This window comes from Coregonus lavaretus, assembly GCF_964263955.1.
Source record: "Coregonus lavaretus genome assembly, contig: HAP1_SCAFFOLD_1843, whole genome shotgun sequence".
Classification (NCBI taxonomy): Eukaryota; Metazoa; Chordata; class Actinopteri; order Salmoniformes; family Salmonidae; genus Coregonus; species Coregonus lavaretus.
The window spans coordinates 45225-58475 of record NW_028164227.1 but is presented as its reverse complement, the minus strand read 5'-3'; the positions used below and the strand labels follow the sequence as shown (position 1 = coordinate 58475).

The 13251-nt window shown below is 45.2% G+C and overlaps 1 protein-coding gene across 1 annotated transcript; it reads left to right on the top strand.

The window, feature by feature from the left end:
- Positions 1-2804: 2804 nt before the first annotated feature.
- LOC311117306 (acyl-coenzyme A thioesterase MBLAC2-like) lies at positions 2805-12718 on the top strand. The gene is made up of 2 exons (XM_084192271.1): positions 2805-3330; positions 12056-12718. Exons 1-2 carry the CDS (start codon positions 2889-2891, stop codon positions 12442-12444), a joined length of 831 nt encoding a protein of 276 aa, XP_084048397.1. The 5' UTR covers positions 2805-2888; the 3' UTR covers positions 12445-12718.
- The last annotated feature ends 533 nt before the right edge of the window (positions 12719-13251 follow it).

Sequence of the window (13251 nt, the reverse complement as noted above, 5' to 3'; positions counted from 1 at the left end):
AATTTCCACTGTGTGTGTTGTTGTTGTTTATGTTGCTCTCTTCGCATAGGTTGCTACATAGTAGCTGTATAGGTTGCTACATAGTAGCTGTATAGGTTGCTACATAGTAGCTGTATAGGTTGCTACATAGTAGCTGTATAGGTTGCTCTCTTTCATGGTCCTTTGTCTCGCCGGATTTGTGACTCTGCTGACACCACTACAGTATGGCGGCCCACAGGATACTTTCCACACTGCCCACCTCCGGTCCAGTGGAGTATTACATTTTTACCTTCTAGTCATTTAGCAGACACTCTTATCCAGAGCGACTTACAGTAGTGAGTGCATACATTCATACTTTTTCTTTCGTACTGGTCCCCCGTGGGAATCGAACCCACAACCTTTCTCTACCAACTGGCTCCGGGGTATCCAGTGGACTACTACCATGTGGATAATATCCCCTCTCTGGAGACTATGGGAGCCCCACATCTGCCGACGGTGCAGCATGGACTCTATGGCCCCTCTCCTCCACCTGTGGGATACTACTCAGCACCAGGTGGGGCTGCAGTGACACCCCAATGTGTGGACTACCAGGGAGTCACATCGCTGCATTCGTCCCTTTCCGGTGGAGTACAGGAAGCATGTATGGCTCGTATGGAGCAGAATATACAGTCTTCTTTGCATCTTGTAACAGCAGACCAGATTCCGGGCTTACTCTGGTCCTCTTCAGCTCCGGCAACGACTGTGATATTAGGGTGTGAGTGTTCATCGTTGGGCACGGCTGCGACTGATACCGGGCAGGGACATGTCATGTCACCAGCCCCTGCAGGTCCTCAGGAGTTACCTGCTTCAGAGACAGAGTCCACCCCAGATGTACAGTGTCTTCCGAAAGTATTCACACTCCTTGACTTTTTCCACATTTTGTTGTGTAACAGCCTGAATTTAAGACATTTTTGGTCACTGGCCTACACACAATAACCCATAATGTCAAAGTGGAATTATGTTTTTTGAAATTTTGACAAATTAATTAAAAATGAAAAGCTGAAATGTCTTGAGTCAATAAGTATTCAACACCTTTGTTATGGAAAGCCCAAATAAGTTCAGGAGTAAAAATGTGCTTAACAAGTCACATAATAAGTTGCATGACTACCTAAGGGGTCAAATCTGTAAGGTCCCTCAGTCGAGCAGTATATTTCAAACAGATTCAACCACAAAGTCCATGGAGGTTTTCCAGTGCCTCTCAAAGAAGTCCACCTATTGGTAAAAAAAGCTGACATTAAATATCCCTTTGAACATGGTGAAGTTATTAATTACACTTTGGATGGTTTATCAAAACATCCAGTCACTACGAAGATACAGGCGTCCTTCCTAACTCAGATACCGGAGAGGAAGGAAACCGCTCAGGGATGAATGGCTGTGATAGGGGAAAACTGAGGATGGATCAACATTGTAGTTACTCCACAATACTAATTTAAATGAGTGAAAAGAAGGAAGCCTGTACAGAATACAAATATTCCAAAACATGCATCCTGTTTGCAATAAGGCACTAAAGTAAAACTGCAAAGAAAATAACTTTATGTCCACTTGCTCCCGAGTGGCGCAGCGGTCTAAGGCACTGCATCTCAGTGCTTGAGGCGTCACTACAGATCCCCTGGTTCGATTCCAGGCTGTATCACAACCGGCCGTGATTGGGAGTCCCATAGGGTGGTGCACAATTCGTCCAGGTTTGGCCGGTGTAGGCCGTCATTGTAAATAAGAATTTGTTCTTAACTGACTTGCCTAGTTAAATAAAGGTAAAATAATAATACGAAGCAGTATGTTTGGGGCAAATCCAACAACACATTACTGAGAACCACTCTTCATATTTTCAAGCGTGGTGGCTGCATCATATTATGGGAATGCTTCTCACCGGCAAGGACTGAGGAGTTTATGATACACCTTTTGTTTAATGGGTCCTCACTCAAAAAGATGTAGCATAAAGCTTTCTTCATTTTTTTCATTTGTTTCACTGCATCAGGGATAGCGTACACAGACATTGCAGCTTTGCAGCCTTCTTCTTCTTGATAAAAATAAACAGAATAAAGCTAAGCACAGGCAAAATCCTATGGGAAAACCTGGTTCAGTCTGCTTTCCAACAGACACTTGGAGACAAATTTACCATTCAGCAGGACAATAACTAAAACACAAGTATCCACTGGAGTTGCTTACCAAGAAGACAGTGAATGTTCCTGGGTGGCAGAGTTACATTTATGTACAAAGCCTCCATATAAAGGATACACGTATGAAATGTGCCCCTGAGCGTCTGTCAACATTTGGTAATGTAGGCTAGGTTTGGTTAAACCTCATTTTACAGTCTGTTTTGGGGGGAGGTGGCCTGCATCGTATGACTGCATCTCCTCCAGCAGCAGCAGCATGATTTGGGTACTGAAGACTTGGTTTCCCATCAACAAAGTGCTGAAAGAATAATGTCTAAAGATTTGTGATACAACATATAGCCTAACAAAGTTAGCTAGCTGACGTTGTTAACCAGGTGGCAGCTGGCTAAGTTAGCTAGCTAGCCGACGTTAGCTAGCAAAGTTTAGCTTGGTTGTGTAATGTGAACATTGTTGCTAACTTTATCTAGCCAGTCTATTTTACTTCTCATCCCGTTCTCCTCTGCACACATCTGATACTTTATAGCGATGCATTCATGGGCATGGTTTATATGACGACATGGTAGGTGTGTTCTTTGCTGACCAATAGTGTTTGGGTTCACATTCTATTCGTCCAGTCAACATGCGTTCCTCCCACAAGGGTGTATCCGGCGGCCACCATTATTTTTGCGTAAATACAGTGACATAATAGTACCTGTGTGTAGCAACAAAATTGACGGCATAACATATTTGATTATTACTCCAAGTGCATGAACTGGGATGTCTGCAACAGACTGGTACGCGCACAAATCCCTCGGAGAAGGTCTGTACTGGATCCAGGAGAAGTTTTTCGAATCGTCAAACAGAGCAAATATTTGGCTCCTTCGAGGATCTCACCAAGATGTTGTGATAGACACAGGCTTGGGGTTGAGGAGCTTACCTGATTACATTAACACCAAAGGTCTGCTTGGAGACGACCCGCAGCGAAAGAACCCCCTTTTGGCGATCGCCACCCACGCCCACTTCGACCACTCAGGTGGTCTGCATCAGTTCGAACAGGTCGGGATCCACAGTGCAGAGGTCGATGCGCTGGCCAACGGAGACAACTTCGAGACCGTCACTTGGCTGTCCGACAGAGAGATAGTCCAATCTCCCTGGCCGGGATGGAGTGCAAGAGAATACAGAGTCAAGGCTGTACAACCAACACACATACTACAAGAAGGTAATAACCAAACCATACAATCTAGTGGTTATGGTACACCAATGTGGTGGCATGATTGTTACCAGGAATCTAAAAGACAATTTGCTGTGTTCAGTCTCTAATGCATGATATGGATTTGAGAGAAGGAGATGGTCAATATGAATGTAATTACACAGTCCTTAAAGGATGTGTCTTTGCCCCTTGTTACAGAAAATCGACTTTGCATTGGAATACGCTTTCACATTAAGCTGCATCCCATAGGGAAATGTATACTGCAGAGTAGACTTGGCAGGGTACCAACACTGACCTCCCAGCACACACAAACACGCACACACACACACACACACACACACACACACACACACACACACACACACACACACAGACCAAGCATGATCCCTCCCTGTTTTATACAGTTTTGTAACTGTATAATCCATCTCCATCATACTGTCACAATAGAAGTCAGAGCTTCAGATAGGCCTATTGTTGAAGGGTGCGTCTCTGACTGCACATTCTTTGGATGAGGTTTCACTCCCTACATCAGTTTGACTCAGTTACATGAACTGTATAATGTTGTTGCTTACAATGGGTCCCATAGGAGGGATTATTTAATGTGTGAATGACAGTGGCTCACAAATAGCCCTAGTGGTTGTTATTCTGCAGTATGCCTGTATCTGCAGAGATGCTATTTTCATACTCAGCCGATGACTTTGAGGGGTTTTATTTCAGCGAAGGAAGTACAGCAGGCTAGACCCAGCCATACTGAATTACAACAGAGCCTGAGAGGCAGAACGTCCTCATTTTTAATCGCATCCACAGAGATCAGACCACAAGTTATCTTCTTGTTGAAGACACACACATACACTACAGGTCTTCATTGATCCACCTGTACCTGAATACCCAAGACCCGATCCGGGACCTGAGTGGGTCCGGATCCAGAATTCTAAATAATGTCAATGGTCTGTGTCAGATCTGATATGATTGTCACGGGTCTCAGGTATGTGTAATTTTAACTGACTTGTCCGGAAGGGCCCATACAGATCCAAACATGACTGCTGCAGTAGAGAGAGAGAGCCTATATTTTATAATTTATGATTCTGTTCTTGCTTTTTACACACACAGGCACAGACATACACATGATAACACACACACTCGTACACATGAATTTTGTATTGTAGATACACTATTTATACAAAAGTGTGTGGACACCCTTTCAAATGAGTGGATTTGGCTATTTCAGCTACACCCGTTGCTGACAGGTGAATAAAACTAAGCACACAGTCATGCAATCTCCATAGACAAACATTGGCAGTAGAATGGCCTTACTGAAGAGCTCAGTGATTTTCAACGTGGCACCGTCATAGGATGCCACCTTTCCAACAAGTCAGTTAGTCAAATTTCTGCGCTACTAGAGCTGCCCCGATCAACTGTAAGTGCTGTTATTGTAAAGTGGAAACGTCTAGGAGCAACAATGGCTCAGCCGTGAAGTGGTAGGCCACACAAGCTCACAGAACGGGACCGCTGAGTGCTGAAGCGTGCAGTGCGTAAAAATAGTCTGTCCTCGGTTGCAACACTCAATACCGAGTTCCAAACTGCCTCTGGAAGCAACATCAGCACAATAACTGTTCGTCGGGAGCTTCATGAAATGGGTTTCCATGGCCGAGCAGCCGCACAGAAGGCTAAGATCACAATGCGCAATGCCAAGCGTCGGCTGGAGTGGTGTAAAGCTCGCCGCCATTGGACTCTGGAGCAGTGGAAACGCGTTCTCTGGAGTAATGAATCACGCTTCACCATCTGGCAGTCCAACAGATGAATCTGGGTTTGGCGGATGCCAGGAGAACACTACCTGCCCGTATGCTTAGTGCCAACTGTAAAGTTTGGTGGAGAAGGAATAATGGTCTGGGGCTGTTTTTCATGGTTCGGGCTAGGCCCCTTAGTTCCAGTGAAGGGAAATCTTAACGCTACAGCATACAATGACATTCTAGACGATTCTGTGCTTCCAACTTTGTGGCAACAGTTTGGGGAAGGCCCTTTCCTGTTTCAGCATGACAATGCCCCCGTGCACAAAGCGAGGTCCATACAGAAATTGAAAGATCGGTGTGGGAGAACTTGACTGGCCTGCACAGAGCCCTGACCTCAACCCCATCGAACATGAATTGGGATGAATTGGAACGGCGACTGCGAGCCAGGCCTAATCACCCAACATCAGTGCCTGACCTCACTAATGCTCTTGTGGCTGAATGGAAGCAAGTCCCCACAGCAATGTGACAACATCTAGTGGAAAGCCTTCCCAGAAGAGTGGAGGCTGTTATAGCAGCAAAGGGGGGACCAACTCCATATTAATGCCCATGATTTTGGAATGAGATGTTCGATGAGCAGGTTCATGACCCTACCTTACACAGAAAGCGGCACAGGTCCTAATCCAGGCACTTGTCATCTCCCGTCTGGATTACTGCAACTCGCTGTTGGCTGGGCTCCCTGCCTGTGCCATTAAACCCCTACAACTTATCCAGAACGCTGCAGCCCGTCTGGTGTTCGACCTTCCCAAGATCTCTCATGTCACCCCGCTCCTCCGCACACTCAACTGGCTTCCAGTTGAAGCTTGCATCTACTACAAAACCATGGTGCTTGCCTACGGAGCTGTGAGGGGAACGGCACCTCCGTACCTTCAGGCTCTGATCAGTCCCTACACCCAAACGAGGGCATTGCGTTCATCCACCTCTGGCCTGCTAGCCCCCCTACCTCTACGGAAGCACAGTTCCCGTTCAGCCCAGTCAAAGCTATTCGCTGCTCTGGCACCCCAATGGTGGAACAAGCTCCCCCACGACGCCAGGACAGCGGAGTCACTGACCACCTTCCGGAGACACTTGAAACCCTACCTCTTTAAGGAATACCTGGAATAGTATAACAGTAATCCTTCTGACATTATGCCACTCCTGGCGCAAAAATTCAAGCAGCTCGTCTTTGTTTGATGGCTTGTGACCATCCATCTTCCTCTTGATTACATTCCAGAAGTTTTCAATGGGGTTCAAGTCTGGAGATTGGGCTGGCCATGACAGGGTCTTGATCTGGTGGTCCTCCATCCACACCTTGATTGACCTGGCTGTGTGGCATGGCGCATTGTCCTGCTGGAAAAACCAATCCTCAGAGTTGAGGAACAATGTCAGAGCAAAAGGAAGCAAGTTTTCTTCCAGGACAACCTTGTACATGGTTTGATTCATGCGTCCTTCACAAAGACAAATCTGCCCGATTACAGCCTTGCTGAAGCACCCCCAGATCATCACCGATCCTCCACCAAATTTCACAGTGGGAGCGAGATTTTTTCCAGAGCTGTATATATATATATCATGTAGTAACCAAAAAAGTGTTAAACAAATCAAAATATATTTGAGATTTGAGATTCTTCAAAGAGCCACCCTTTGCCTTGATGACAGCTTTGCACACTCTTGGCATTCTCTCAACCAGCTTCATGAGGTAGTCACCTGGAATGCATTCCAATTAACAGGTGTGTCTTCCTAAAAGTTAATTTGTGGAATTTCTTTCCTTCATAATGTGTTTGAGCCAATCAGTTGTGTTGTGACAAGGTAGTGGGGTATACAGAAGATAGCCCTATTTGGTGAAATACCAAGTCCATATTATGGCAAGAACAGCTCAAATAAGCAAAGAGAAACGACAGTCCATCATTACTTTAAGAAATTTTTTAGAAAAATTTCAAGAACTTTGAAAGTTTCTTCAAGTGCAGTCGCAAAAACCATCAAGCAATATGATGAAACTGGCTCTCATGAGGACCGCCACAGGAAAGGAAGACCCAGAGTTACCTCTGCTGCAGAGGATAAGTTCATTAGAGTTACTAGCCTCAGAAATTGCAGCCCAAATAAATGCTTCACAGAGTTCAAGTAACAGACACATCTCAACATCAACTGTTCAGAGGGGACTGTGTGAATCAGGCCTTCATGGTCAAATTGCTGCAAAGAAACCACTGCTAAAGGACACCAATAAGAAGAAGAGACTTGCTTGGGCCAAGAAACACGAGCAATGGACATTAGACCGGTGGAAATCTGTCCTCTGTTCTGGAGTCCAAATTGGAGATTTTTGGTTCCAACCGCTGTGTCGTTGTGAGACATGGTGTGGGTGGAGGAGGCCGTAGGAGGGCAACAACCCAGCAGCAGGACTGCTACCTCCGCCTTTGTGCAAGGAGGAGCAGGAGGAGCACTGCCAGAGCCCTGCAAAATGACCTCCAGCAGGCCACAAATGTGCATGTGTCTGCTCAAACGGTCAGAAACAGACTCCATGAGGGTGGTATGAGGGCCCGACGTCCACAGGTGGGGGTTGTGCTTACAACCCCCACCTGTGGACGTCGTGCAGGACGTTTGGCATTTGCCAGAGAAAACCAAGATTGGCAAATTCGCCACTGGCGCCCTGTGCTCTTCACAGATGAAAGCAGGTTCACACTGAGCACATGTGACAGACGTGACAGAGTCTGGAGACGCCGTGGAGAACGTTCTGCTGCCTGCAACATCCTCCAGCATGACCGGTTTGGCGGTGGGTCAGTCATGGTGTGGGGTGGCATTTCTTTGGGGGGCCGCACAGCCCTCCATGTGCTCGCCAGAGGTAGCCTGACTGCCATTAGGTACCGAGATGAGATCCTCAGACCCCTTGTGAGACCATATGCTGGTGTAGGAGTGGGCGATATACCGGTTTGATAGTAAAAACCGGTATTGTGCCGCGCCATGATATGGATTTAGCAATATCATGGATACCGCGATTTATTCAGAATTCATAAATTCGAATTTTGCATCAATATTTTTTTGTTCCAAATTTCAACTGAGTGATAGTACTAAGTAGCTACATCTTTTATTTTTATTTTTTATCCAACCTTTCTTGGTTCTTACGAATAAAAGAATGTATGTTAATATGTTGACCTATTTTTATGAGCGCACGTCGCATGCACTTGTTGCACGCATGTAGTGCTAGCAACAAAGAAGTGTGCAGGCAGCTGCAGTTAGGAGGCAGGTTAACTATTGGGGGAAAACTTTACAATCCAGGATGAGCGAAAACACAGAAATTGATGTTGCTCAAGAGCAGGAGGATAAATTGGTTAAGAAGAAAGGGGGCACCTCTGTTGTTTGGAACTGGTTTGGCTTTAAAATCTCCGACCCCGACCAAAACACTACCCTATGCAAGTTGTGTCGTCGTGTTGTCTTAGCAAAAGGTGGAAACACGACCAACCTGTTCAATCACTTAAAAAACATACATGTCCGTGAGTATGAACAATGCACCAGAATGCGTGAGACAGTAAGCCCAGGAGCTCGCCCGAAGACAAGCCAGACTCGCACTCAACAATCAATTATATCATCATTTGCTGCCGGTACTTGCTATGAGAAGACGAGCAAAAAATGGATAGACATCACAGCTGCGATTACAAATCACATAGCGAAGGACATGGTACCGATTCAAACTGTGGAGAAAGAGGGGTTCAGAAAGTTGATTCAAACTCTGGACCCAAGATATGAGATCCCGAGCCGCAAATATTTTAGCCAAAAATGCCTGCCACAGCTTTACACAGAATGCTGGGACAGAGTTTACAGTGAGATAAATAACATTCCATTCTTCTCCACTACTGCCGATCTATGGTCAAGTCGTACCACAGAACCTTATATAAGCCTCACAATCCATTACATAGACGGTGACTGGAAACTGAAAAGTAAGTGCCTACAGACGTCTTATTTCCCAGACGACCACACCGGGGAAATAATTGCAGGTGGGCTGAGGGACATACTGTCGTCCTGGGGATTAAAAGAGTCGCGTCAAGTTTGTATGACGACCGACAGCGGATCGAACATGATCAAGGCATTGCAGCTGAACAAGTGGGCAAACCTTGGATGTTTCGGACACAGGCTGCACAATGCTATTGGTAAGTTTCAGGACTGTAGCCTAGGCCTACCCTGTATGATGCTTATTATTAAGAAAAAATACAGCTCACATCAGCCATGTACCGTAGGCTAAATCTAAGCACATCAGATTTGTAAAATGTGTAACAGTTGAATGTAAATGCCGTAAATCCTCAAACAAAGATTAAAAGTTATATTGTATTGTGATTTCTATATAAAAATGCATTATTATTAATTATTATTGTATTGTGATTTGATTATTTTTCACCCTATTATTTTGATTTCTTATTCCCAATTTCCAGAGAGGAGTGTCCAAAACGCTCCCGGGCCACAGGGGTGTGCGATTTCCCGGGCCACAGGGGTTTGCAAAAAGGTGGTTAGCACGTTCTCATACAGCTGGAAAAAGCAGAAGGCCCTGATGACAGCACAGAATGAACTAAGCCTGCCCCTGCACAAGCTCATCACAGAATCTCAGACAAGGTGGGGATCTCGTCTGAAAATGATGGAAAGAGTCCTGGAGCAGGAAAAGGCCATTACACAGGTCCTGGCAGGGGACAAAAAGACACGGCACCTTGTACCTACCTGGCAAGACATCCAGGTCTTGGAATCAGTCACAGCAGCACTGAAGCCACTCCAGGACTTTACAGATGCCCTGTCAGGAGAAGCGTATGTGAGCGTGTCCTATTTGAAGCCTGTCATCAATCTGTTAAATGCAGAGGTTCTAAATCTGAGCAAGGACGATACAGAACTGACCAAAGAGATCAAGATCAAGGTTCTTGATTACTTGAATAACAAGTACACTGACCCTGCAACAGATGAGCTGCTCTCCATGGCTACCTTTCTAGATCCAAGGTTCAAGACCAGGTACATGTCCGCTGAGAAACTGGAGGACATTAAGGTATTTATTCATTTGTTCTTGTTTTATTGCTTCAAATGTAAAGCACTTTGGGCTGCATTTTATGTATGAAAGGTGCTATACAAATAAAGTTTAATTATTTTCATTTTTTAAGGTGAGAGCTGCCTCAGAGACCGAAGCCCTCCTGGTGGAGAACACAGCCCTGGGAAAATCGTCTCTTGCAGAGGATCACACTGACAGGGAGAAAGAAGCTTCCACTGCTCATCAATCAGGCAAGAAGCCCAAGAAGAGCCTTGGGAGCTTCTTTAAGCAGACCAGCAGTGCACCTGCCTCATGTTCAGAGAGGCAGATCATTGAGCAAGAGCTGAATAGCTACATTCTGGCAACGGCAGCAGACAGCGAGTCTGATCCTTTGGAGTGGTGGCGATTTCACGGATCTAATTTTCCACGTGTGAGTTGTCTGGCAAAGAAATACTTATGCATCCCTGCCACAAGTGCCCCCTCTGAGAGGGCATTCAGCACTGGGGGCAATGTGGTGACATGTCACAGGGCAGCACTAAAGCCAGAAACAGTCAACATGCTGGTATTCCTGGCACGGAACTTGTGAAGAAAGTTCTAGTGAAGATTTGTTGATATTGTTGATAATTGATGGTTGAGGCTTGAAAGGTTTAGTTTCAAACGGTTAGTTTTTTACATATCTACGGACCGTAGCCAAAACAAACACACGTATTTGAATTTGTAATTACCTTATTTTCTTTATCTCCTGTTATTTTTTATTTAATTTTACTTAATATCTAATTTATATATATATATATATATATATAGGCCTACCTACCTCATGTTTACGGAATGCATGTTTGCACAATACAAATAAAAACTTTTCAGGTCCATACGGTCCAATGCCTCACTCTTTCTGGTTATATAAGGTTCAAATACATATTTTTCCTTAACTAATATAATTTAACCAAGAAGGGATATTAAAATGTGATTCATATTTTTTTACGTCATATATCGTGATATCATATCGATATCGTCTGGACAGTGGAAAATATCGTGATATGAATTTTAGCTCATATCGCCCACCCCTATGCTGGTGCGGTTGGCCCTGGGTTCCTTCTAATGTAAGACAATGCTAGACCTCATGTGGCTGGAGTGTGTCAGCAGTTCCTGCAAGAGGAAGGCATTGATGCTATGGACTGGCCCGCCCGTTCCCCAGACCTGAATCCAATTGAGCACATCTGGGACATCATGTCTCGCTCCATCCACCAACGCCACGTTGCACCACAGACTGTCCAGGAGTTGGCGGATGCTTTAGTCCAGGTCTGGGAGGAGATCCCTCAGGAGACCATCCGCCACCTCATCAGGAGCATGCCCAGGCGTTGTAGCGAGGTCATACAGGCACGTGGAGGCCACACACACTACTGAGCCTCATTTTGACTTGTTTTAAGGACATTACATCAAAGTTGGATCAGCCTGTAGTGTGGTTTTCCACTTTAATTTTGAGGGTGACTCCAAATCAGACCTCCATGGGTTGATACATTTGATTTCCATTGATAATTTTTGTGTGATTTTGTTGTCAGCACATTCAACTATGTAAAGAAAAAAGTATTTAATAAGATTATTTCATTCATTCAGATGTGTTATTTTAGTGTTCCCTTTATTTTTTTGAGCATTGAATATATACATATTGGGTCCGGATGGGAAAGATCCAGGTCCATTTTGGAATTTGGACCCATGAAGACATCTAACACACACACTCCTAATCCATATTCTTCATCATAGCAGGTCTTTTGACCAGTCTTGTGGTTCATTTTCACACATTGCTGCACACTTGACAAAGTTGGAGCAAACTCCCCCCACATAGTGTCCTTTCCTTTTGTAATTTGTGCACCGGTCAATACACTTCTGCTGTGTCAGTGCTGCAATGCAGCTGGAGTATGTTATTGCTCAATGTGTCCATTTTCCCCGTCTCTCTCTCGCTCTCCTTGCTCTCCCTCAGGTGATGTCATCAACCTGGGCGACAGGCAGCTGACGGTGCTGCACATGCCCGGCCACTCCCGCGGAAGCATCTGCCTGCACGACGGGGACAACAAGATGCTGTTCAGCGGGGACGTGGTCTACGACGGTGCCATGATCGACTGGCTGCCCACCAGCCGGGTCAGTGACTACGTCAGCAGCTGTGAGCGCCTGGTGGGGCTGGTGGATAGTGAGCAGGTGGACCAGGTAATGCCGGGACACTATCACACATTTGGTGCGAAACGGCTCCACCGCATCGCTTCGGGGTACATCGACAGAGCCGGCACCTGCTCGGCACGCTTCTCCACCTTTGCCTGGAGGACCTTGGCCAGATTGGCGCTACGGGCGTCCAACACACGCAGCGCCTGCTAGCCACATGAAGAGGCTGGCACCCCCAGGTTGAATCTGAAGAGGAGCCGTGAAGAGGCTGGCACCCCCAGGTTGAATCTGTTGCAGAGTTAGACTGGGGGACGTGAGGGAGATAATTCACCCCCTCAATGAACAGGATTTCCTTGTACTGTCTATTATAAACTGATGTGATCCATGTATGTTATTTTAAATGATTCATCAAAATGCCCTCATTGGTAATGATTGACAGAATATTGAGATTCCCATCATTACGGGATTCATTAAAGACTGGAAAATATACCTTGTTTTTTATGTAATATTAAGATAAATATTAAGTTGTGTGATCGTTGGAATGCTCTTTCACATTAGGCAGACTCTCATATGGCAGTACCTCGGGAGCCCCCACAGCTGCACGTGTCTGTTCTAACCCTGCATTAATACAACTGGTTTAACTAGTCAAGTGCTTGATCATTAGTTGAATCAGGTGTGCTATTGCTTGGCTAAAACATATATAAGAAACCTTAGGGAGGCCTGCTTGGACTGGAGATTAATAACATACAGTGGGGAGAACAAGTATTTGATACACTGCCGAATTTGCAGGTTTTCCTACTTACAAAGCATGTAGAGGTCTGTAATTTTTATCATCATCTTCAACTGTGAGAGACGGAATCTAAAACAAAAATCCAGAAAATCACATTGTATGATTTTTAAGTAATTAATTTGCATTTTATTGCATGACATAAGTATTTGATACATCAGAAAAGCAGAACTTAATATTTGGTACAGAAACCTTTGTTTGCAATTACAGAGATCATACGTTTCCTGTAGGTC